This window comes from Callospermophilus lateralis, chromosome 13 (genome assembly GCF_048772815.1).
Source record: "Callospermophilus lateralis isolate mCalLat2 chromosome 13, mCalLat2.hap1, whole genome shotgun sequence".
Classification (NCBI taxonomy): domain Eukaryota; kingdom Metazoa; phylum Chordata; class Mammalia; order Rodentia; family Sciuridae; genus Callospermophilus; species Callospermophilus lateralis.
The window spans coordinates 105,526,771-105,553,725 of record NC_135317.1 but is presented as its reverse complement, the minus strand read 5'-3'; the positions used below and the strand labels follow the sequence as shown (position 1 = coordinate 105,553,725).

The 26,955-nt window shown below is 32.4% G+C and overlaps 1 protein-coding gene across 4 annotated transcripts in view; it reads right to left on the bottom strand.

Moving 5' to 3' along the window:
• The window catches only part of Kifap3 (kinesin associated protein 3), a 139,674-nt gene that overhangs the window by 45,112 nt on the left and 67,607 nt on the right, over positions 1 to 26,955 (bottom strand). For all 4 annotated transcript variants that reach the window (XM_076872969.2, XM_076872968.1, XM_076872967.1 and 1 more), the window contains 7 exons: positions 20,814 to 20,914; positions 13,307 to 13,415; positions 12,002 to 12,114; positions 11,195 to 11,360; positions 10,291 to 10,416; positions 5,919 to 6,017; positions 332 to 417 (listed from right to left, as the gene is read on the bottom strand). In XM_076872969.2, the coding sequence (XP_076729084.1) occupies positions 332 to 417; positions 5,919 to 6,017; positions 10,291 to 10,416; positions 11,195 to 11,360; positions 12,002 to 12,114; positions 13,307 to 13,415; positions 20,814 to 20,914 (800 nt within the window). The remainder of the gene's footprint in view (positions 1 to 331; positions 418 to 5,918; positions 6,018 to 10,290; positions 10,417 to 11,194; positions 11,361 to 12,001; positions 12,115 to 13,306; positions 13,416 to 20,813; positions 20,915 to 26,955) is intronic.

The following is a 26,955-nucleotide window of genomic DNA, read 5'->3' as shown; positions in this document are numbered from 1 at the left end:
GTTATTAAATTTCCTGATCTTAAAGAATAATTTCTCAAAAAAACAAAAACAAAAACAAAAAACCCTCAAAACTCAAGTGATTCCAAGATGACATGTAGATTAGGCTTAAACTCTGCACATGTATAAAGCCTCGTTAAGTAAGGAGACTATAATTAGAAATTGAAGCCAACAGGCTTAATGTTCTAAAAGAAAATTTAGTATCAGAATTTTCTGAACCTTACCAAAATACAAAATTGTGTTAACATTGAATGCATAGTTCAAATTAGGTGTATAATGTCTTTTCCTGCCTAAAATGAAGACAAATGTACACATGTAGAGAATAATTACTTACCGCTATAATGTCTAGCGTATTATCACAGACCTTTCGGATTTCATTATTTTTATCATGCATCAGGTCTATGAGATATGCTGGAGCCTCTGAATAAAAATGGTTAAAGATATAAACTGCATTTGAGATCATGACTCTTTAGTAATATTAGAAATCCCCCATTTCTTCTAAGTTTAAATGCTAAATTGAAATTTAACTTCAAATTTTAAAATCATTAGTTTACTTTAATATTTCATTTGTTAAGCACTAGAGTTGTGTAGCTATAAATGCTTTCTTGATCTGAGTGATTTCACACAAAAATGAATGAGAGCCAAAATCATTCCAAAAAAAACCAGTGTATATTACAGTATTGCTTAAAAAAAAAAAAATGAACAATAGAAAATAATTACAGTCAAATCCCGTCTATGGTTGTTATAGGAAGGGGGAAAGAAAGAGAAAACATGGTAAGGCATTTTCATGTAAGAGAAAGATAGAACCTGTCATTTTGAAAGAGATAAGAATTTAAGAAAATATTAAAATATATATGAACAAACAACATAAATCAGAACTACAAAACCCAGAAAAAAACTAGGAAAGAAACAAAAATAAAAGTAAAAATAATTATAGATATAATAACTACATTTAAATAACACAAGATACAACAGATAAAATCCTAAAAGAAATGAGGTAAAAAGGAAGTAAATTTATAAAATCAAAACATAAATAAAGAAAAAAAAAGATTGGAAAATCACAGATTTTAAAGATAGGCTACGAAGAGCCAATGTAATAGAAATCTCAAGAAAACCAAGGCAACGGCATAAAACTAATAGCTAAAAATTACCATTCAAGAAAAATTTTATGAGGGGCTGGGGTTGTGGCTCAGTGGTAGAGCACTTGCCTAGCACTTGCCTAGGCCCTGGGTTCAATCCTCAGCACCACATAAAAATGAATAAATAAAATAAAAGTATTGTGTCAACTACAACTAAAAAATACTTATTAAAAAAAAAGAAAAAATTTCTGAAAAAAAAACTTAAAACTACAAACAGGAAAAGTACATTTGTACACTCAGAAAAATCAATCAAGGATAATAAACAAATTCAAATTCTAGTAAAAACAAAAACAAAAAACAACAAAAAAACTTGATGTTAAAGAAAATAAACATTCTTCTGGTCTTCTTAGGAAAAAAAAAAAAAAGAAACAAGTTATTTCTAAAGGGAAAGGAAATTAAATTACCAGCAGACTTTAGGTTAGATAATTATAATTAGACTGATTAGACTTCTCCTTGGCAGCAATGCAGGCCAGCAGACAGGTGGGAAAGTCCTCTAAGTTGTGCCTTTAAGTTGTGAGGGAAATGACTGTCAACCTAGAGTTCCATATTCTGCTACATTATTATTTAAGAGGACAAATTAGTTATCTTATATAAAGTTAGATTTTATTACTCATAGGTAACATTCACCATTAAAATTCTTTATTTAAAAGGAATGAATTCTTTGAGAGAGAGAGGGGTGGGGAGGGAGGATCTTTTTTTGTAGATGGACACAACACAATGCCTTTATTTTTATGTGGTGCTGAGAATCGAACCCGGATCCCGCCCGTGCTAAGGGAGCGCTATACCGCTGAGCCACAATCCCAGTCCAGAATGAATTCTTTTTAACACATTCTTTTTTCAAAATGTTTAAATATATTGGACCCACTGGGGAAATCACAATAAAAAGGATGATAAACAAATTCAAATAAATATTTTGTTTAATGGTGAAATTAAATATTTTCATAATATTTAGTATGTGACAAGTTGCAACAAGATATATTTGTCACTGACATCAATAAAAAACTTGGTTTCTGAACACCAAAACATTTCTGAGTTCATTATTTTGATGGAAGCACTTCAGCAATACTTATTTAATCTTAAAACACGGATGAAAGCATCAGATTGAAGTAGTATTCCTTGAGCTTTTGTAAAAAGATTAATTCTGCCAGTCTTTAATTGCCAATTTACACTGTTTTCAACATTTTGTATTCTTTTGGATAACTATTTTAAAAGTACAGACCCCAAATATATTGGTATTAAATAAAAACTGAAGTTAGAATGAAGAACAGTCAAACAGAAGTTCTCTTAATACTGTGAGTTTGGCTACTAAGGTACTGAGTAGGAGCAAAGGTTGAAACACTTACTGTATATATGAGGCACTTGGTAGGTATTTTAAATACTTCATTCTTTAAAAATCCTATGAAATGAAGTGCAAACAGAACTGTCTTTCAAAGAAGTTACCTAGGAAAGCTATGCTTTCATTTGACTGTTTTCTGTAGTGCCTTCTGAAGTTACATGTTTTAAATACCCTCTATATATAAAATAGCCTTCTAGAGGCTCTAAACCTCTAGAAGGAACACATACATACAGGTTTCGAAAAGACCCTATAGCAAGAAAATCTGTAAAAAAAAAAAAAAAAAGAAAAAAAAAAGAAAGTCTATTAAACTCTATTTTGCAAGCTTATTCAAAGCCCTATTTTTCATTAAACAACTGTTAATACTTAAGGAATGTTTCACGAAATACAGCTAGGGAAAAGCTTATTACTTTCAATGATTTTAATATTATTCAAAAGTGTATTTTTTTAGTTGTCAATGGATCTTTATTTTATTTATTTATTTATTTGTAGTGCTGAGAATCAAACCCAGTGCCTCACGCATACTAGGCAAGCACTCTATTGCTGAGCCCGAGCCCCAGCCCCAGCCCCAGCCCCAGCCCCAGCCCCAGCCCCAGCCCTCTAATGTGGCTTTTAATGCAAACCAGTATTTGTTTTTAGATAGCCCTCATCAAAATGAAGATTTCTTGGAAGGAGACCCTCATCGTTATACAAAATTACATATAAGAGGAAGTGAGGGGAAAGGAAAAAAAACAAGGGAGAGAAATGAATTACAGTAGATGGGGTAGAGAGAGAAGAGGGGAGGGGAGGGGAGCGGGGATAGCAGAGGATAGGAAAGGCAGCAGAATACAACAGACACTAGTATGGCAGTATGTAAAAACGTGGATGTATAACCGATGTGATTCTGCAATCTGTATACGGGGTAAAAATGGGAGTTCATAACCCACTTGAATCAAAAGTATGAAATATGATATGTCAAGAGCTATGTAATGTTTTGAACAACTAATAATAAAGAAAAAGAAAGAAAAAAATGAAGATTTCTTCAGTTAGACTTGTTATTCCCCAGATTGAACTTCTGGAGCCTTTATATGCTTCCAAAAGTTAATTTTTTCCCTCAAAAGCAAGGTAATTTTCCTCTAAAGGTGATATCTAAAGTGTACATCATTAGATTTGAATGTAGCACAGAGTTTCAAAATGCTTTGAGTAATGGTAGCATCATTTAAAATTAAAAAATCTCTTAAGGTATTACTTTAAAGGACATTAACCAGTTAGATACCAGTATTCATTGACCATACAAGTTTTTACCACATATCAAGTACTGTGTTAACTTTTGGGTATAGATAAAGATAAGATAAAGACAGTACTTGAGCTTGAGGACCTCAAAATATTTTGGGAGAGATAAAAATATAAACAGACGATTGAAAGTACTTTTAAGAGGTTAAAAAAATTTTCTTTTTTCTTTTTTTTTTTTTTTAAGAATTCTTAATACACCTTTATACCACAATTTATCTTTTGCTATGTACATAATATGAATATACCATAGTGAATTTCACCCATATATGTATAAAACACCAATTTTATAAAACAATAAGACCAGTAAAGGAAAGGAAACAGGGGGAGGGAGGGGGAAGGGAAAAGTACTGGGGACTGAAGTAGAGTGAATTACATTCTACATATGTACAATTATGTCAAAATGGACACCACTATGATGTTTAACTATAATGCACTAATAAAAGCATGAAATTGCTAAAAGAGAAAAAACCCCAAAAAAATAAAAAATAAAAAAAAGAGGTAAAGAAAGAAAGAAAGAAAGAAAGAACGAACGAACAAACGAACGAACTACTGGGAATAAGAAAGGCATAGGATTTAGAAAGGCTTAATTAACTAAGAAGATGGTATATAAAACTTTGATGAGTAGGAGACATGGGTTGGAAAAAAAGGAGAGAATGCATTTGAAGTTGACAAATATACAAAAAAACCCAGTAAATTATAAGGTAGGTCATATCTGATGATCAGAAATTTGATGTACTGAAAGAAAATCTCAGACTTAATTATATATACTCAGGTGTCTCATATACCCATGTCTTTATGACACTGAACATAATGGATTATTGTTTTATATTTACTTATCTATCTTTTCAACCAGGACTGATTTTATAAATCAGGATGTGTTTGATGGTCAATGCTTATGTAGAATATATGATTAATTATGTATAGTAACAGAGACAATAGAGAATAACATTTCCAGCTTGACATGCTGTGTGCATGACACTGTTATTATTCACAATGAATACAGAAGGCAGGACTGTTTTTGCTCCTCATAGAAGGATGGTGACTGTATAGAGTACCCCTTGGCTGCAGTAATGATTAACTACCATTTACTGAGTACCTCTGGGTACTGGGAACTATAATAGGCACCTTAAATCCATTAATAGTTACAACAAACCCACAAAGTAGGAAGTCTTTTTATTTACTACCACAGTCATTTTCTTGATGTCAGAATGTATGCTAAGGAAGTCATCTAACTTTTTGAGGTCCCACAGTTAGTAAATGGCAAAAGATTATTAAAAATTAGGACTGCATAAGGGTGGAGGATGCAGCTCAGTGGTAAAGCACTGGCCTCACATGTGCAAGGCTCTGATCACCAGCACAGAAACATAATGAAAACATAGGCACACAATGCTCTTAGGATACACCATGCCAAGGCCCTTTTAGGTAAGGACATCCATCAGCAGTTAGCAACAAATGTCTGAGGCCCGAGAGTTTTGCAGATATTAAATACTTTACAGTTGGATAGTTACAGTCCTGACAACAGACATGTTTTCCAATGTACAGAAAATAAAGTTACTGGAAGGACAGTCCTTGGAACCTGTGATAGTTAAGTGATATTAGTAGAGGAAGGAAATTCTGACATGTTCAAGTTTCTTAGTAATCAAAACCTGACAAGTTAAATAAAATTGGTCTCATTATATTCTATTTATATAGAATATAATATAGAGGTAGAGAATTCTTCATCTGAAATAGTTAGAGTGTTTAAATTTACTTAGATTTTAGAATATTTGTTTATATGTAATAGGTTATCCTGGGAATTGGACATAAGTCTGAACAAGAAACACATTTATGTGCCATACACACCCTATGTACATACCATGAAGGCTATTTAGCACATATATACAATATTTTAGTATACTTGTGCTTTGAATGAGAATGCTACATGACATGAAAATTACCACTTGTGGTGTCATGCTGGCATTCAGAAAGCTTCTGATTCTGGAGCATTTCTATTTCAGATTAGTCATGTTCAACCTGTATTGATTTAGGGTAAAGAGTACCATGGAAAATAGTGTATCTTCTAAATTTACTGTAAAGCTTGGTGTTTTCTATAGCATTTTAATATTTACATAAAGAACAACAAGAAAGAAGCCTGTTTTTGATGATGTGAGATACATCCTCTAACACTGAAAGGATACGTGTCTCCTTGATTATGACGTCTCTCGTGGCTTGGTGGAAAACCATCTGGTAGAAGACATAGATTATCTGACACACAAATTCATCATCTTCCTGTTGAGCTAGAAGGAAACAAAATTTCATAAAAAAATAATGTTTACATACCAAACTGAGAATTACTGGGAATAACAGAGAGATAAACTCACTGTTTATGGCAAGTATGTAAGTAAAGGACAACAGTTTAAAATACTTATAATACATAGGTGACACATATCATCTATGTCTCTGGTGTTTCTTCTAAAATACTATGATCAGTGGAGAAATTTTATGACAGTATATTTATAGTAGCTTTAAGAAATTTGGTTATAATTAAATTAAGTAGGTTAATTATTTTTAAAATACAAAGAAAAATATGAAGATTTTGAAAAACAGAAGTTACATCAATTCGGAGGTTTAATCAGACTACTGGAGATAGTTCATCTGAAAAGATCGGGTAGTACTAAATAGGAACTGAGGGACAAGACTGATGGAAAAGAATAGAAACAGTGCTTCCCTGTCATCTTCACTGTATTTTGCCAATATACATGATAAAAACCAGACTAAATTAACTTTTGTGCTCCTAACGTGAAATGGCAACACTTACCACCACTTGCTTTGTTTCTTTCTATTCTTCAGAAGAATTCTTCAAACAATTTAATTTGTGAAATAAGTCCACTTGCATTTTGCCTTAATTTTATTGACTTCACATGAGAAAAACAATTCATTAAAAAAACCCTACATCTTCTGAATTCTAAGTTTTGGGCAGGGTAGAAACTGGACTATTATAAAAAGATACTTCCTTTTGTTGAATAATGTTCACAAAATTAAACTTTACACATTGGCATAAAATGAGTACTTTAGTTTCAATCTCATTATAATCATAAAAAGCTATATAATAATAAAAGCTAATTAATAAATGTTTAATATTACATAAAATAATTTGACAGAATAGCTAATATTCATTGATGTTTAAAAATAAAATCTAATTTTAACTACTAGTTATTAAATTTGATTTACTAATACTGTAGTTTGCCATAAACCTTGCCAATAGTTCAATGATATGCTAGAAAGAGATTTCTTGGTTAACATAGTATCTAATTAGTTGTGTGGAGTAAACTGTGGGCCCCTTAAAGTCCAGTCTGCCCCAAATGACCTCCATCACGAACTTCCTAAAACAAAATGAGCTGAAATTCTCACTGTTAATTACTCCTCCTTCATCTACAACACATCCATTCACTGAACTCCAAAGGTTTTTTTTTTAATTGGGAAAATCCATATATTTATTTAAAAAGAATATTATATAGCCCCTACCTGTGATAATCTCACAGTGGATAAACCAAAGCCTGAATGCTTAGCTCACTCTCACATACCTCAGCTCTCTCAATTAAATCACTATGGGACCAGCAATTCTAGGACACTAGTCATTTTGCTTCAACTTTCTCCAGCTCTCCACAAAATCTTCATTCTCCTTTTATAAGCTATATTTTTTTTCACTTTTGCCTCCCAACTACCTAGTCTCTCCTTTAATTATTTCTAATACTATACTATTTCTAATACTATATTATCTATAGCAACGAAAATGAACAAACTTCTGTGTAAAACATAAAGGAATCTCACAAATAAAATGAGGGACAAAATAAACCAGATTCCCCATATAAAGTTCAAACTCAGGCAAAACCTATCAGTGATAAAAAAGATAGAAACTACTCTGATGAAGATGGTAATGACTTGGAGAAGGGGAGAGGTATTTCTAGGATTCTGGTAATGTTTTATTTCTCTATGTGGGTAAGGCAACAATGTTGGGTATGCTCACTTTGAAAATTCATTGATTGCTGGTGGGACTGCAAATTGGTACAGCTAATCTGGAAAGCAGTATGGAGATTCCTTGGAAAACTTGGAATGGAACCATCATTTGACCCAGCTATCACAATACTTATACCCAAAGGACTTAAAAACAGCATATTATAGGGACACAGCCATATCAATGTTTATAGCAGCACAATTCACAATAGCTAAACTGTGGAACCAACCCAGATGTCCTTCAGTAGATGAATGCAGAGAGAAACTTTGGTATATATACATAATGGAATATTACTCAGCATCCAAAGAGAATAAAATCATGGCATTTGCAGGTAAATGGCTGGAGTTGGAGAATATGATGCTAAGTGAAGTTAGCCAATCCCCCAAAACCAAAGACCGAATGTTTTCTTTGATGAGGATGCTGACTCATAATGGGGATGTGGGGGGAGCCTGGAAGGAATGGAGGAACTTTAGATAGGGCAAAGGGGAGGGAGGGGCAGGGAGGATGCAAGGGGGTAGGAATGATGGTAGAATGAGTTCGACATCATTACCCTAAGTACATGTATGAAGACACGAATGGTGTGAAAATACTTTGTGTATAATCAGTGACTTGAAAAATTGTGCTCTATGTATGCATTCTGCGTATAACAAATTAGAATAAATAATTTTAAAAACTGTTATTTTGAAAATAAGTAACATTTTAATCACTCAAATATCAAAATTATATAAGAGTTCATAACTTAAAATTTCATCCCTATCCCAGTTCATCTGCTCCCCTCTATACAGACCCAGTTTTATTAGAGTTTTGTGTTTATTTAGGCCAGTGACAGATTATAAAATAAATATTATTATGATCCTTATTTATATCACAAAATTTATCATCCAATGTCTCCTATGCTCCATTAGTGTAATCTAACACTATGATATGGATAATTTTCAATAATATGAACATAGGTAAACATATAACTTTTAAATTCAGTCTTTTAAAAGCTATGTTTATTTAGCTGTGTATATGAACCATAATTTAAGGAGTTTTAAAATTGGTAGTCACTATAATTTTTTTCCAAAATGTTACCATTGCAAATATGCTATAATAAAAAATCATTTTTATAAATTATTTTACATGTTTGCAGACTTATTTGCAGGGTAAATTCCTAAAAGTATAAATGCTGGATAAAAGAGAAATACATTTATAAATGTGATGGGTTTTGCCAAATGAATCCCCATAATGTCACATTATTTTTGAACATCAATGAAAAATGTTTGAGAAGGCCTATTTCTCAACTTCACCAACAGGGAGTTATCAGTCTCTATGCATTTTGTCAACCAGGTAAAAATATTCCAGTGCATTTTAAATTTTCATTGTTCTTATTAAAGCAAAGTCTAGTATCTTCTCCAAAGCTTAGGTGATTCTTTCTGTTTCAGCTAGACTTTGGGCTGTGCCCTCTCAAGTTGGTTTTGCAAAATGGTCCAAGGATATAAATTTAATAATTAAAGCAATATTTCTATTTTCTTTTCAAAAAAAGTCCTTAGAATTATCAAAATGATAAATATTATTGCTTCAAATAATTTTTTATCTATTATATATCTTGAGAACATTTGTAGGATTTTAAGAGTTGTAAGTACTTATAAATCTGTTTTTAAAAAATTATATAAAGAATGACAACTGGAAAAAAGAAAATTCATTGAAGTCTATACCTATAATTTATACATTTCTCTTTATGTATGTTACATTTCAAAAAAGTTTACTAAAATTAATACAAAATAAACATACATTATACCTGCTGTAGGAAGGACTGAGACTTTAGTCATCTCATATTAGCCTTTTAAATTTTTATAGTATTAGCTACTTTTAATGTAAAAGACACTAGAGAACTTGGTCCTAATAAGATAATATTAGATTCAGATAAATTTTCTATAGATTAACAATGTATCCTGGCCACTTAAGAGCAATACAAATATAAGGAGACAATCAAGGCCTACATTGTTCAAAACTTCATATCCTACCATAGCTAATAAAATTAAAAATTCAGGTTCTCACTCCTGACAGCCACATTTAAGTGTTCAATAGCGACATATGTCGGCTGGCACAGATAGATGGGAACACGTTCATCATCACAGGAAGCTCATAAGACAATGCCCATGGATCCACAGAAAATATGATGTTTAGAATCAGCTCCCAAATGTACTTTTCTACTTAGAAATCAAGATACAAAAAGCAAGTTTTGAATAAAAGAACAGATCCAACTAAAACTAACAAAAAGTTAGACAAAAAGAAGAAATGATAGAATATTAATGAGGGGAGAGAAAGTGAGGGAAGGGCAGTATCTGTAAAATTGGACCCAAAAAGCTTTATAGATTCAACTTTATATAGTCTAAAGGTCTTTTTATTCTATCCAATCCTAGTTAGCAGTATTTTGTTCATTTTTTTAACTACTTAAGTTTCTTCTGATTAATGTAATAAGGTAAATGCTATTTCATGTTGCAGACTCCACATAAAAATTTAAACTAATAAATTGCTTAGTCATTAGTATGAAAATAAATTAAGATAATTACCATTTAGCAGTTCAATGAGTGCAGGGATTATCCCAGATTTTGCTAACAGTGCAGCACAAGAGTCATCCATAGATACAGTTCCAATCATTATAACCACTTCTAAAACAAGGTCATCTTCTGCAGCACCTAGAAAAGTCAAACCAGAGAAAATTTTCATCGAAATGTCTTGATTCAGGGCTGGGGTTGTGGCTCAGTGGTAGAGTGCTTGCCTAGCACGCCTGAGGCACTGGGTTCGATCCCCAGCACCACATAAGAAAACTAAATAAACAAAGTAAAGGTATTATGTCCATCTACAAATAAAAATATTAAAAAAAAGAAATGTCCTGATTCAAATCCAATTATATCATCAAATTTCAATTCACAGAAAAGACAGGTAAAGCTGTTAAATTAGTTCTTTTACATGCTTAGACAAAAAAAAAAAAAGGCTTATTTGAATGCTTAAAAGGACTTTGTGTGTGTATGTGTGTATGTAGGTATGTATAGGGGTGGTATTTGGTAATTAAAAAGAGACAGGATTAAAAAACCTACAAAATGGGGCCGGGATTGTAGCTCAGTGGTAGAACACTTGCTTAGTATGTGTGAGGCCCTGGGTTAGATCCCCAACACCACATAAAATAAATAAACAAAATAAAGCATTGTGTCCATCTACAACTAAAAAAATATTAAAAAAACCTACAAAACAACAAGAAAGGTAGGATAAAGAAGGAAGAAAATATATTGTCAGGAGAGAGAAAAGAGAATATTCATCTAAGAGGAGACCAATGACCACCCTTCTGGGGGGACAGAACTGTGGTAAGAACATGTTTTGCCTAGTATAACAATAGTTGAAAATGTTGCTCTAGCAGCCTTGTTCACAACAGAATGACCTTAATGATAATGCAAAAGTGAAATACCTAGAACAGACCTGGCTTTAGTTTATCCTTGAGGTACGGAACCAACTTGTACTCCTTAAGAACCAATTCCCAGTCTAAGTCTGGAATGGTCAAATTTGCAAGAGTTCCCAAACATTCAATCACAAACTCTTCCTCTTCATCATTAGAGATCTGGGCTGCAAGGTCCCCAACATAATCCTGAATAAAACAGAATTTTAATTCAAATTTAAATTACAAGAAGAACCAATCTAATAATGTAACCCATAGGAAGAAAAAGTAAACATCAAATGCTATTCTCCTGTTTTAATAACATTGAGCTAACTTGCAAAGGGAGCCTGTGGTGAGTTAGTCTGATGCAAGAAGACTGCAATGAGGGTGGAGGAATTAGTAGTAGAGATCACAAAACAAAAACAACATTAAAAGGTAGACTTGGATTTCTTTTTGATTTTCTTTTTTTGAAAAAAGAAACCAGAGGCACTTTACCACTCAACTATGTCCCCGCCCCAAATTCCCCTTTTGGAGACAGTCTTGCTAAGTTGCTTAGGGACTTACTAAGTAAGTTAGGGACTTACTTAATTGTAAGTTGCTGAGGCTGGCCTCAAACTTACAATCCTTCTGCCTCGGTCTCCCAAACTGCTGGGATTACTAGTGTGCACCACCATGCCAGCCTAGATTAGGATTTCTAAGAGCTAAACCTAACAAGTTTATGGTAGAACAGCCAATGGGATTGTGAATAAATATCTGATGAGAGCTCAGTAAGAGTTATCTTTTCAAATATAGCTATTTAAAACTACAACTCAGTTTATTTTAATAGACAGAAAGCTAAAAACTATACTTACAATAAACAAATTTTTAGTTGGACCATCATGTTGGGAAATGTTTCTAATCATTTTCATTAGCAATGGATCCTTGAACTTCAGAGCCCTTTTCATGAGCATCTTCAACCCATTTCCTGAAATAGAAAATTTTCCCATTAAAGTTAAAGTTAATTTAAATTTAAAGATTTTTTGTTGTTATAAAAATTAACATCCAGTAAAATGCACAAGCCCTAAGTGTAGAATGGTAGACAAAGGTTCATGCTCGTTCAACCCATACTACATATCAACATACAGAGTGTCTCAATTCATTCCAGGAAGTTTCCTTGTGTCCCTTCCCAGTCAAATACTCCTCTTCAGACACACTTTTTAGTTTTTCCCTTCTTCTTCTCCTTCTTGGGTTTCTTCTTTAAAAATACAGATTAGTTTTGCCTGATCTAGAACTTCATATAAATAGATTTATACAGCATCTGCTCTTTTGTGTCTGGAATTTGCACAATAAAGTTTTAAAAAAACATAAATTCTTTTGAACCAGAAAAACATCGTACTTCAGTAATTTAGCCTAAGAATATAAAACTGAAATGCATAAAGATATAGAGAAAGGATATTTGCTACAGCACTGTTTGTAACAAAAAAAGTGGCAACAAATCAAACATCTGAACTAGAATAAACCCTGGCAAAATCCTCTAATGAACTATTTTGCATCTACTAACAATTATGTTTTATAAAAGTTTTAACCATATTAAATTATATTCAAGATATTCATTTAAAAATAATATTTAGAGAATCACAATTTTTATTTGAAAATACACATTAGTATTTTACTAAAATCTAATATTTATCTTTGAATGGTAAGAGTAAAGATTAAATTTTTCCTATTTGCTCACTTGTACATTTTTATAACGAGCACCTACAACTTTTCAAATAAGAAAAACTTTTCAAATAAGAAAAACTATTCAAATAAGAAAAACATTATAATGTATGACAAGACACTTTACCAAGACATTATAGAAACATAACCTAATACAAATGTATTTTATCCCCTTTTGTTATAATTGAATGTTTTGCAAATAAAAAGTTTCATTTCACCTAAAAATGTTTTTAAAAAAATCAAATTTCAGTGTTAACCTTAATTTAGAAAATGTTACTGATGGGTGTTTCTGCTCATGACATAGAATTAAATTAAGAATTAGAGCTATAAGGAAAAACCTTATTGAAAAATAGGATTTACGTATCTATTATAATTCTTAGTTCCTTTTATCCTATTTCCCATAATATGCCAATTAGCAGATGTTACAGAAGTTACCTATGAAGCTCAAAGTCACTAACCTTCACAGATAAGCTGTACATTCCTCTTGTTAGCAGCAAGATTAATGCAAAAAGAAATGAGTTCCAAGTCAATTCGTTCATCTGAACATTCAAAGAGCATCTTCATTAACTAGCAAAAAGCAGAGGGAACACTTTATTCAAATAAAGTCCAAACTTAGAAACAATATCTTATGTTGTGTTATCTTAGATTGTACTTTGAAAGTAACATAATCTATGTTAAAACACAAAACTGGCAAGCTTTTAGTCTTCAATACTGACTAAGTAATCAACTGCTGGGAGCCATCAGCCAAGTAGGTATGACAATTTCCTTGCCAGCATACCCCCATGTTTCTTTAGTGGAAGGACTCATGGAAATAGGACATTTTGCAGGACATTGCATGTAAGGTGACCTTGCTCAAGGACCAGGGCGGATCCGTGTTTAGGGTGTTCCCCCTTTAGAATAGGGAGGTTTAGCATAATAGGAGATTAGGGTGTTCCCCCTTTAGAATAGGGTGGTTTAGCATAGTGTGGATTTGGGCAGAGAACGTGGATTCCCCCAGAACGTGTTTGTAGACGGCCGGTGTGAGTTCGGGAATAAAGAATTGCTATTTGAATCTACAAGCTGTGTGGAGACTGGTGATTTGTGCCCAGCCAGAGACTTCGGCAATCAACTACCAGATACTTAACATTAAATATAAACTTCCAGGCGAATATAAAAGAAATATTAGATAAAAATCTCTGCACGTAAGGAATTAAATATTATTGGGAAATTGAGCATACCAAATAAAGAAAATAGTTTATGTAAATGTCACAATGAAAGAAAGAACAATTCTTTCTTTTTTCTTTCCACACTTTTTCATTGGGGCATTATGTTATATATAATGATGAAATTTGCTGCTACATATTCATACATGCACACAATACAACAATATAATCTGGCCAATATCATTCCCCAACAATTCCCCCTCCCTTCCTCCCTCTCCCTGATTCCTTTCCTCTACTGACTTTTGATTTTCTTGCCTCCCACCACCCACAAAAGAACACAATTCTTCTGAAGGACCAAAAGAAAGTGAGCAAGATTAGAGAAAGAGAAACAGCTGAGAAATAGGAGATAAAAGCCAGATCATGTAAGGTCTTGAAGTACTTGTTAAGGATTTGGGAATTCATCCTAGAGTTAATTGGAACCTATTAAAGGCTTCTAAATAGGAAGGTGTCAGGTTAAGACTTTGTGTTGCAAGAAAATCTGACTAGTGTCAAAAATAAGACTGATCAGGGCAAGAAAATGTGGGAAATTACCTAGGAATCTAGAGGAAAAATCCAGGTGAAATGGTGGCTGCCTGGACAAGGTAGGGCCATGGGTACAGAGTTATGAGGATTGATTAGAGATCTATATGGCAGACAGAATAAAAATGGGATTTACTAACTGAGTAGATGTTGGGTTAAAGGGAGAAGAGGAGTCAGGATGACTCCCAGGATTCTAACCTGAACAATAACATGAATGGCGGTGCTAACATCTACCAAAAAAAGGGAAACTAAGGTAGGGAAAACCTTAAAGGGAAGATAATACTTTTGGCTTTAGATATATGGAGTCTAAGCTGCTTGTTAACAGTCTAGGGCAGAATATTCAGTAGGAAATTATAAATACAGGCCTAAATTTGGAAGAAATGTCTGAACTGGAGATATAATGTTAGAAATTGTTAGATATGATTGATAACTGAAGCTGCAAGCCAGATTGAATAACATGGATGTGATATAAAATGAGAACATAACTATATTTAATGGTAAGAGAGAGGAATGTGTGACAAACAGTGAAATAAATTAAGAAGGAATAGGTGGGCAACCTATGCCAGCTGGCTATAGTTTAAATTTGTCAAGATCAGTGACAGCTGCTATATCATTCTGTGTTTTGGAGAAGCTAGTCATCTGCATATTATGTGAAGATATTTTGTCTAATTCCAAATTGCTAACAACATATGAAGTTATTTTTAAGATTTGTACTCTAAAAATACTCATGTTTATCTCAAGGAAATACCTTTTTAGAACAATATGCCTTTATCAATCCTACATAATGCCTTATATGTAGTAAGTGAATAAAAAATAATTTATTTTAGATCACATTCTGTTAAATTTTGTTTTGATTGCTGTCTTTGTTAGTTATTCATATAAACTCTTTAAGTTTCAAGAAGAATTCAAGGTCAACATACAAAATCAACCATATTTCTATGTGCTGGCAATGAACAATTGGAAACCAAAATTAGAAACACAACACCATTCCAATTTCTAAATATAAATCTACTAAAATATTTACTAATCTGTATGCTCAAAACTATGAAACAGTACAGAGCTGAATGCTTGGTATGTATCATGCCCTCTCCCAAAAGATAGTTCTTTAGTTACAAATGTTGCCACTAATGGAACCTCTGAGCAAGGAACCATTACCACTTCACAAAACCATAGAGTAAAAAGATTCTATGGCAAAAATAAAATAATCATAATTTACTAGATATATATGTAATGAATTTTGCTACCTATCAGCTACTAAAAGTTAAAATACAAATGAAATTGCCAATAAAAATTAAATTACAAATTAGTAAAAATGTGTGCTACTCCTCTAATACAATTAGTATGTTTTCCAAACTGTTTTTCAAGACTTACGATTTCTTCCAAACTTTTACTAATACTGAAAAACTTTTTATAATGAAAACATGTTATGCCAAAGCAGTTTTAAGAAGGCCAAGTATTTATTACTTACAAAATTTATTTCCTTCAAATTAACTTTTGCAGTATGACAATTGCCCTTGAAAATGAAGGTATAGGTGATTTGTTTAGAAGGCAAGAATTTTTTTAAAGTAATTTCCATGTTATATCTCTTGTAGGAATAGATTTAAAAAATAATGCATGGTTTAAAATCTTACCCAATGCCTAGCCTCAAAATTGAGAGTTAGAACTAAATATGAATCAAGTATGTATCATAGTATAGAATTAGTTTCTCATAATAAGAGAAACACTTCACTTATAATTAAAGCATTCAAATTTAAAAACAGTTTAGTTCAAATTCCAAGGGCATCAGTGCATCATTGTCTTTAATATGACTGCTATCCCTGGTACTTCAAAAGTAAGTGTAATTGCTGACAACTAGGAAATATTAAAACTAGATTTGTTCTATTTTAACTATGTACGTCGTCATCTTTTACTAATTTAACAGGAAAGCACTAAAAGGACTTCAGCCTTTGCAAGGAGGAGGCAATGGTGTTCAATCAGACAAGTCCCATATTGAGTATCAGATACCAAAGACCCACGACTGAAATCACCGTGTCTAGACTCTCTGGCACCTGACTTCACTTATTTACCAGTGACCAGAGGCCAACCCCCACAGCTCTCTGCATTCACATACACCTCCTACCACCCCCACTCTCCTACCCAAACATCTTTGAATGATTATGCCAGAACTTTGCATGCCTCAGGAATCTCTTCTGACTGGCTACTCCCTAACTCTCCTGTTTGAAGTGATGCTCTGGTTTCTGAACTTCAGCAGATAATGGCAGGCAAGAGCAAAGGGGGCTGTCAGAAAGGACGTTTACCAGCATTCAGCTAAAAAGAAGCATGTAGATCAAAGAGGGGCCGGATAGGACAACGGTGGTGGAAAACATGTGGATAACCATGAAGACTCTTGCACACTGTTCTGGGATAACATATTAAATAACACCATGACATCACTACCTAACCATGTACTTTGATTGGCCATTGTATTACCAATAAATACTTTTATAAGCATCTGGATGGCATTTGCACCTATTTAAACAAAACATACATCTCAGAGGTCTAAATAACAATGAACTGTTAATGTGCACTTTTAACTATTATTAGAATACAACCATTAACTCCTGGTTATCCCAAGTATGCTTACCTGAAACAATCTACCCACTGAGACTATTAAGATCATGTATTTGACCTAGGCCCAAATATTGCAAAACAGTAACAAATACTGTAAGAAAATTAGAATCCATGGTATAATTAAAAGCAATAAAGTACAAAGAAAGCGAAGCAATATAATATTGGAAGAGATTATGAGTCATGTTGTATGTATAATCACCTACTCTGGATGTTAAAATTATTTCCTAAAAGTGAATTCTAATCTAATTATAGGTTTATCCATTAAAACACACATAAGAAAGGTAGTATTTAAATTGGACTGTGAATGAGTTGAAAATGATGAGAAAGACTTGACATTTTACTGTAAATATCCTACTTTTGTACAGTGATTTACAGTTTATAAACCCCTTTACATGTATAGATAAATAAATCTAGGGATTTTATAAATTCTGTGTATGTACATATATACACACTCACATATATCACATACATATGCCTACATAATATGATGTAATTAAAGAATACATACTTCATATTCTCCTTTGTTATTTAAATGAATATGACACACTACCAAGCCATTGCTTCTCTACTTGCAAAGTTATTTTAGGGTTCTCTTTGAAAAATTCATGTGCAACAATTGAAGACCTCTACTAAACAAAAATTAATGTGCATAATTCAAAGAGAATAAAATACTACATTAATTCTCAGACATTACAACCTTGATATGACTTTGTTTAATAAACAGGTTAATTAGTTGCTGTTACAAGTAAGTTTGCCTTATAAGTATTATAAACATTACCTCTGAAAATTTTTTTTTAATTCCTGAAGGAAACTTGAAAATTTCATTTAAATTCTGATATGCTTTATATTATTCTTTGAAGTTGGCACTGGGTAGCAACATACATGTCAACCTTTCCCTAAATAGGTCAAAATTGGGCACCGTGAAGAACAGTTTATTGGTTGGATGACACTTTAGGAACAAATATATCCTAGAATATCATTTGGCTTTCTCAAAATACTGCCTTATATTAAAAAGCTTCAGGATGTTTACAATGTAATTTGGTAACACATAAACTCATGATTCCTGTAAGAGTTGAAGTTAAGAAACAAAACAAAAACAAGGGAAAAAAAAACAAATTAAGTTTTTGAACTCAGAATAAATTTTGGAAAATTTTGTTCATGAAATGTAGATCACAAATGTTCTGCAAACTCCATGGTTGAATTGTTTGTTGTTAGAAAACTGGCACGAAAACACACAGGAATATTGTTCTTGAAAAATCATGGGAGAACTTTGTATATACAAAGTTTTAAATTGCAGTCAGAACAAGATAATCCAAACAGGCTCTTATTTTTGATTCATTCATTTAAAATGAAATTTTATAGCTTATATTGAGATTATACATTCTAGAACAGTAGGATAACTCTAAACTCAAAATTCAATGTCATAAGTTTTCTATTCCTTCCTGGTTTTCATTTATTTGTATTTTATTTAATATTCTCTTTAAAATCTATATATGTTTAAAATGGTCAATTTCTGCAAGAATATTACTCTTTTTTGGCTGCTTTCCAATTCATATCCTGTAGTCAATGAAGTTTTGACACTAAATGAGATGGAAAAAGGAACACCCTTTGAAACTGCAAAGCAGGAACCTTTACAACACATGGAGTGAGACCATAGTAAATCACCTGTAATCTCCCTTTGACATGGCTACTCTTTTGTTTGACAAAGAGTGTGATTATACTTTGCATTGGCTATAGTCTGGCACACGTTATCTCTACAAGAAGTCCTGCCTTGTTAGATAAGATATGCTGTATATTCTTTGAAGGATGTCTATTTCCTGTAAATAGTCGGAATTAGTTTATCCCCCAATATGAAAGGCTAAGAAGTTATCTTTGAAAGTTCAACAGTTTTTTAACCACATGTAATAGCAAATTCAATTTTAATACTACTTCTTTAATTTGGAATAAAGAATGTCACTTAGAATAAATGAAAGGAGAGAGCAACATACATTTAATAATTCGTATTAGGATGACAAAGAATCATTTGGTAGGAGTATTAAGAGGAATTACTTCAGTAAGGCTGACTTAGTCATATTCTTTTTTTAAGAGTGTGTTATTTTTATCATACACATATCTTGCAATTTTGGCTTTTTTATTTTAGAAAACTATTTTTTAAATTATAATATTAAAAAGCAGCCCAACCAGTATTCCAATCATAAGATATTCAAAGTAGTAGAGCTTGGTTTACTAATGATTAATTGCACTATAGTGACTCTGTGATAAATTCCCTAAAAGTATAATCACACATATAAACAAAATCTCTAACCTTACAACATAGTCTGTGTTAAAAAAATTACTGAACTCCTTCATGTCAAATAGACCTAACATATGAAATATATTAAGCAACTGAGTCACTGGAAAGAACTTTTTTTTTTTTTATTGTTTTATAGTTGTGGATGGACAGCATGCCTTTGTTTTGTTTATTTTTTGAAGTGGTGCTAAGGATTGAATCTAGTGCCTGACACATGCTAGGCAAGTGTTCTGCCACTGAGCTAGTCCTCAACCCTAGAAAGATCTTTTTTGAGAACACTGCTCTAAAATAAAAGAGTTCTGATAAAATATTTTTCTATCAGAGAATGCAAAGTATTTAAAACTATCAACTATAAACAAAGTTAAAAAGCAAGTGGCAAACTTGGGAAATATTTATAACATGGCAGTTAAAATAGTTATATACATATTGATCTTATTTATCAATTATAAAATATTAACATGCCAGTGGAAAGTTGAATTATTTATAAATGAATATGGGATAATAAACAAATGAAAATGTTCAACTTCCCTGATATTCATGGAAATGCAAGTAAATGGAAATATTAAACACCATACAGAAATAATAATAACCATTGTTGTTAAAAGTGAAATGCTTTGGAAACATATATTTATGCCTTCTTAGAAAGTAATTTGGTCAAAATGTGTCAAGAACACAAGTGTTTTTTTCTTGAACACAGTTGTTATACTTTTGGGAACTTTAAAGAAAAATTCAGAGATGAAGATAAACTATGACTATGATATTTTTTCCCTATTATTTTCATTTGCTTATTTATGTTTTGTGACAAATCTGAAAAAAAATCTAAACATAATTTAGCAATATTTAAATTACAGTCATTAAGCAGAACATTTTACAACTATCAGAAATAATTTTTTGAAGGTTGTTCAATGTTGTGAGAGTAAGTAACTGAGAGTAAGTAAAATAAAGTAATACATGAAAATTATATATACTATATATAATCCTTCAATATTATTATTTTTAAGTATGTAGAAGACAATGTAGCAAAATGTTAAATAGCTATCTCTGGGATTTGGAAAAACAAAAAGTTATTTTCATTTTTATATAGTTCTGTACTTTTTTTTTTTTTTTGGCAATAATAGGACAATAGGAATTGAACCCAAGAGCTTTGTGCATGCTAGGAAAGAGCTCTACTGCTGAGCTACATTTTTAGCCCCAGTTCTGTACTTTTTAAGTATTCTATAACATGTAATTTATTAATAACAATAATTATAAATTTTTAAGTAAAAGGAAATCTAACAAATCAAGAGAAGAAAGTAAAAGAAATATATTTCTTCAATGTTTTTCTTAAAATGTTAAGCTACTTACCTGTGGTATACAGTCAGTGTATGCAAACATTGACTTAAAGCGGTCATCCATGCTTATGTGATAAAGCACACACATTGCTATTTGTTTGTAGTTTTCATTGCCTAGAATTAAAAACAATCATAGAACAGTAAGATATATATGTATACACATTCATTCTATGCATACTCAGTGTATAAAAACAATTAAACTACTGAATAAAATCCTTAATCTTTTTTTAATTTTTAGTTTTAGATGGACACAATACCTTTATTTTATTTATTTATTTTTATGTGGTGCTGAGGATCAAACCCAGTGCCTCACACGTTTTAGGTGAGTGCTTTATGCTGAGCCACAAACTCAGCTCCTTATATAATCTTAATCTTAAAATATTTTGAACTTCCTATTTTAAATCTAAAGTTTGAAGCACTCATTTATCTGTGAGATATCACTAAGTTTCAAGACAGAATTTCTATTTTACAAGGTATGTTTTTAGAAAAAACACTAATCACAACCCGAAAAATTTCTTTTTTAGTAGCCCAGTATAAAGCAGAATGGGTTATTGGCCTCCCCACCTTTACTGCCTTATCACAATATGGGATACATACAATTCCTTGACAGTGATGACATGTGAGAAACAGTAAACAAAAACATGCATATAATTACTATGAATCAGAAATTAGAAAAATCATCCAAATGAAGAAAGAAGTAGAATAGTATTTGTAATAATGAAAAATTAAATGTAGGACTATAAAATGCTAAAAATTTAATCTAAGTAGAATCTAAGGAATGTCTCAGAACTTCTAAGGGAAGACTGCTCTGTGTTGGGGATATAGCTCAGCAGTAGAGAACTTGCACAGATGTAAAGTTAAAATCTAACAATATGAGAGGAGAAAGTAATATTTAAAATTTTAAGGTGAAGACAAGGAAGGAAGTCAATGGCTATAGAAAATGTAGTATATTTACTATTTAGGGGTGAGAATTTTATTTGAAAGGGATTATAACATAAAAAGTGTGAAATTCCTCCAAATTATATAAAAGCAGAGACAAAGTTGGTGTTACTGACCCTAATGTTTTATTCTTTAGAGCCTAGCTAAATAAAAGATTCATAGATTCTAATGTTAGTTTTTTTTTTTTTTTGTACTGAGATTGAACCCAGCAGTGTTTTACCACTGAGCTATATCCCCATCTCATTTGATTTTATTTTTTCAGACAGGATCTCACCAAGTTACTGATGCTAGCTTGAATTTGGAATTATCTTGCTTTAGTTGTTAGGTCACCAGGATTACAGGGGTGCACCACTGTGTCCCACAATGTTAGATTTTAATAAATTACATTTTTAGGGGCTGGGTTGTGGCTCAGCGGTAGAGCGCTTGCCTCACATTTGCAAGGCCCTGGGGTCGATCCTCAGCACCACATAAAAATAAATAAGATAAAGTTATTGTGTCCAACTACAACTAAAAACAATAAATATTTTTTTTTTAAAAATTACATTTTTATACTTTTGAAGGCCTTCGTTTACAATTATTTTAGAGCTATAAAGTATGATTGCCAGAGAAAAATATATTTACACAGATTTTCATGAATATGCAGATGAATAATGAAAATGGTCCAACTTTGCTCCTAAGGAGGCAGACATCCCTTGGGTTCTGGTTTGCATTTCACAAAATTTAGCCTCTTCCAGATTAAGGTATGATAAAGTATTTTTAAATGGGGTCTTCAAGCAGACTTATATTCTGAAGGCCAGTCTCTCTTCCTGACATTTCAATGATTTTCTATCTTTTATTCATCTGTAAGTTCTAGTCCTACTTAATTTTTTACAAAATATTTTCTGAAGATATTTTATGTAATGGGTTCACTGAAAAGTAGGATTCAATAACCAATACTAAAGATTCTTTGAGGGGCTGGGCTATAGCTCAGTGGTGGAGTACCGACCTGGAGTGCTGACCTTGCACGCACGTGGCACTGGGTTCAATCCTCAGCACCACATAATAAATAAATAAAGATATTGTATCCATCTACAGTTAAATATATATATTTATATTTATACACACACACACACACACACACATATATATTTATATTTTAAGATTCTTTAATATTCAACCAAACCATCAAACTTTAAAATTCCCTGTGGAACTATTTAAGAAATAACAAGTAACTATGCTCCAGGAGGCTATGTCTCTTGCTAGTGCCAATTAAAAAATTTTTAAAAAGCAATGTCCTTCATGTAAGGCAAGAGAAAATGAAGACTCTCTTTTAAGAGACATGTGTCAAGTTGATAAATAACATGTAAGAAACAGTTCTTGGACATAACAACAATTTATATTACTTTTACACAGTAAATCTAAATGTCTACTTGCAAAAAAAAGTATAATTCATTCTATAGCCTGTCCTAATTCTGTGCTTATTGTGTGCTTTCTCTTTCTCCTTTTCCTTTCACACTCATCGTCAAAGGTTAAACCTCCTAGCAAGTTCTCCCTTAGTTTCCTAATTCTTCACCATCTATGATCCTCTATTAAACAACAACTGCAACAATAATAACACTGAACATGCACCCAGTTGATTATAATCTTCTCCTAAAAATAAAGTTTGCTGAAAACTAAAAAAATGAAGGCAACAGGAGGTTAAGGACACAAGGTATGGATAATACTTGTAACATCAAAATTTTTTGAGAGATAGGGGAAGAGAAAGAATTAAACAAACAATGGCATTATTGCTGTTGCATGCTCAGCATACAATGGAAGAGGTAGGTATTCTCTGATTTAGAGATAAGGCAATGACATTCATTCAAGTTATGACTCAAAAGGAAACAAGCTATGAACCTGGGATTCAGACAGAGGTCTGACTAAAGCTCATGTAGTATGTACTTTCCAATAAGGCTTCCAGGAGATAGCAGAGAGAGTGAAATCAATAATGCCAAATAAATATGTTATCATCATCATTCCTAAGGATACAGTACAGGAAATAGATACCCCTAGAAGATACTGTAGGACCCAATGGATCTGGGATTCTGTGGAAGAGAGTGAGAAGACTGGTAGTCGAGGAAAAGAGAGGAAATGAAATGCAGACATGAAATTAGATATTTCTCAGGGAACCTGTGTCTAGATACAGAAGGTTTGAAAGGATGAAGGAAGTTCCTGACAGGGACAAATTGCTCTAGAGGTGGACTATTTGGGTTAAATTTGTGGCTCTGCCCCTCAACAGCTATCTGGCATTATCAACATTATTTAAATTCTGTGCTTTAGTTTCTTCATCTGTAAAAATGGAATAACAGGGCTGGTGTTGTGGCTCAGTGGTAGAACGCTTGCCTAGAACACCTGAGGCACTGGGTTCGATCCCTAGCACCACATAAGAAAACTAAATAAACAAAATAAAGGTATGTGTCCATCTACAAATAAAAATATTTTTTAAAAATGGGATAACAATTTATCTAACTTGAAAGGTTGTTACGAAAGGATTGCTAATTGGTAAGGCAATTAACAAAAAGTCTGACACATACTAACCAATTCAATAAACGTGCTTTCTTAATATCATTATGTCAACAATAACATTTTTATGTTTCTCCTAGGGAGCAGTACTATCATTGTTCCTAATATGTATGCTGCTTTGTTTTTCTATACTAAAATTATAGGTAAAAGTAAAGTAGGTTGAGAGGTAACTAAAGTTTCTGAGATGAGCTAGACAGAATTCTAAGGTACACTCCAAGCCTAAGACTGACCATTTTTCTACCTAGTTATTTTCCTACAAAACTCTGCAATTTCTTTTTAAAATATTTTTCTTTTATTAGTGCATTATAGTTATACATAGTAGTTGGGTTCATTATGACAAAATCATACATGCATGGAAATTCATTTACTTCATTTCAGTCCCTAGTGGCTGGCACCCACTTGTCATCTCTTCCTCCTTCCCCCTATTCTCCTTCCTCTACACTACTGGTTTTCCTTTAATTTGTTTATTTATTTTTTTTATTCTTGATTGGTTAAAGCTCTGCTATTTCTAAAGTAAGTCCTTGGAGAATCATTTTACACTTGAGGTTCCACTCAGTGACTTATAACTAGTAAGAAATCATTGTCTTTTTCTCATTCTCATAAATTTCTTAATGAACAAAAATATTGAGAAAAGAAATAAGCTCCCTTGTTGCCCTCCACATAACATTATGAATCTCTCCTTCTTTTTTCAATCTTCCTTATCTGCACTGGAACTTAATTTCACTCCTAGAGTGGATAATGGTCATGGTAGTAATGGGTAGTAATGTCCAAGTAGATGAAAGGACACAGAAGTCTAAGAACACTGAAGACAGAACTTACCTTTAAACAGCATATCCCAGGCAAATAAAATCTTGATGAACAGAGGTATTTTTTTTTCAATTTTGGGCTAAGCACAACTGAATGAAAGAAACTGAAATACAACTAGTGCTGCACCAAAAAAAAAATTTTTTTTTTCTTGAGGAAAGTATAGAGAAGGAGGTGATGACAGATCTAAGGGACTATGATATTGTAGTATTCAGAGGTTTATCTAACCCAAGTTGCTAATGCGTCTTCTAGAGTTTACTGATTAACAAATACCTATAAAATTAATTTTCCCCTTTTTGTATTTACTTAGTGAATGAAATAAAAAAGATACAAACTGGCATCTGCCTTTTCATTCCAAAAAATATGTATATAGGGCTAGGGTTGCAGTTAAGTGGTAGAACGCTTCCCTAGCATGTGCGAGACACTGGTGTTCAATTCTCAGCACCATATATAAATAAATATATAAAAGATCCATCAGCAACTAAAAATATATATTAAAAATATGTAAATATTTCACAATTGTTTCTGTTACCTATATTAACTTGCTGATTCTATTTCATAACCCACTGTTATAGATTACACATTTCTTTTCTCCACTAAGGAACTGCAATATATGAGTGAAGACAGTAGTTTATAAACCACAGGTTTCTTACTCATTATGCCATAAATTATTATATAAATGATAATTCCTTGAAAAAATGCAGCCTTTTAACTATATAGCATCTAATAGATAGCTGACAGCTACAAGAACAAAGCAATTTAGGACAAAAATGAGTATGTGGAGTGGGAAGATGTCTGGGAAAATAACCTGCATTCATCGATTCAAGCCTGTTGAACACAGAAAGTAAAGGCTTTTGGCAGCCAATATTTATTATTATTACTTAAGGGCTAATCTGCAGATCACACAGCAATAAACAGCCTTTAGAGAGATTACATGGTCCAAGTAAAATTAAGAGCTTATGCTTTATTATAAGCTAATAAATAATCTTCTTCATTCACTGAAAGAAAAAGGATATCTGAATACTTAAAAACATAAACCTCAAAAAAATTACATACCCAAATGGGGGCTGGAGGGTCTGATTTTCTCATAAGAATTCATGAGTAGAAGCTATAAACTCTAGCTAACCAGCTACGATTCCTCCACATCCTACAAATCGCAGGCATTTCAAAAAGGCTCCTTTAAGACTTATAGACATCAATTATTCCCTAATGGCATCCCAAGTAAAAACAGGAGGCCAACAATTGGTATGCTGGCATGGTACCAAAGGCTCTGTGAATTTTGAACAGAGTAGGGAAAAGACTATTTTGAGAACTAGGTTCCTAATGACTGAAGGTAGATTAGTCAAATCTGTTCAAGTAATAAGGGCAGGGTGGAAAAAAATGTCCTTGTCATTATGATTCCTTTGGTATTTATGGTAATAAACATGAATCACGATGAACTCACTGGCTATTAAATGCAGAGGTCATAAGTGCTTCCATAGGCTTTCCACAGGAATTCACCATTAATTAGCTGGATCATTATTTGAAAGTGTTACCGAATTATCTTAGCATTTGTGCAGCCATTCACTCCAAAATTGGTCATTCCCAGCTGAGGGCAGTTAATGCCTTAACAAACTGGTCATTAACTTCAGTAACTGATTTTGTGGGAATTATTGCACTTATAAAGTACATTCAAGAGTTTATAAGAAAAAAATTGCCTTTTTTTTTTTTTAAAGAAATTTACAGCTGTAGTTCAGCTGGAGCAGCTAAAGGAGGGAAAAAACACTCAGCTCTCTGGGTTATTCTCATGATCGATTTTCTGCCAATTAAAGGGCAAAATACATGCTGATTGGTTTTGAATTTTAAAATGTCTTCAGTTTTTTCATCTCCAA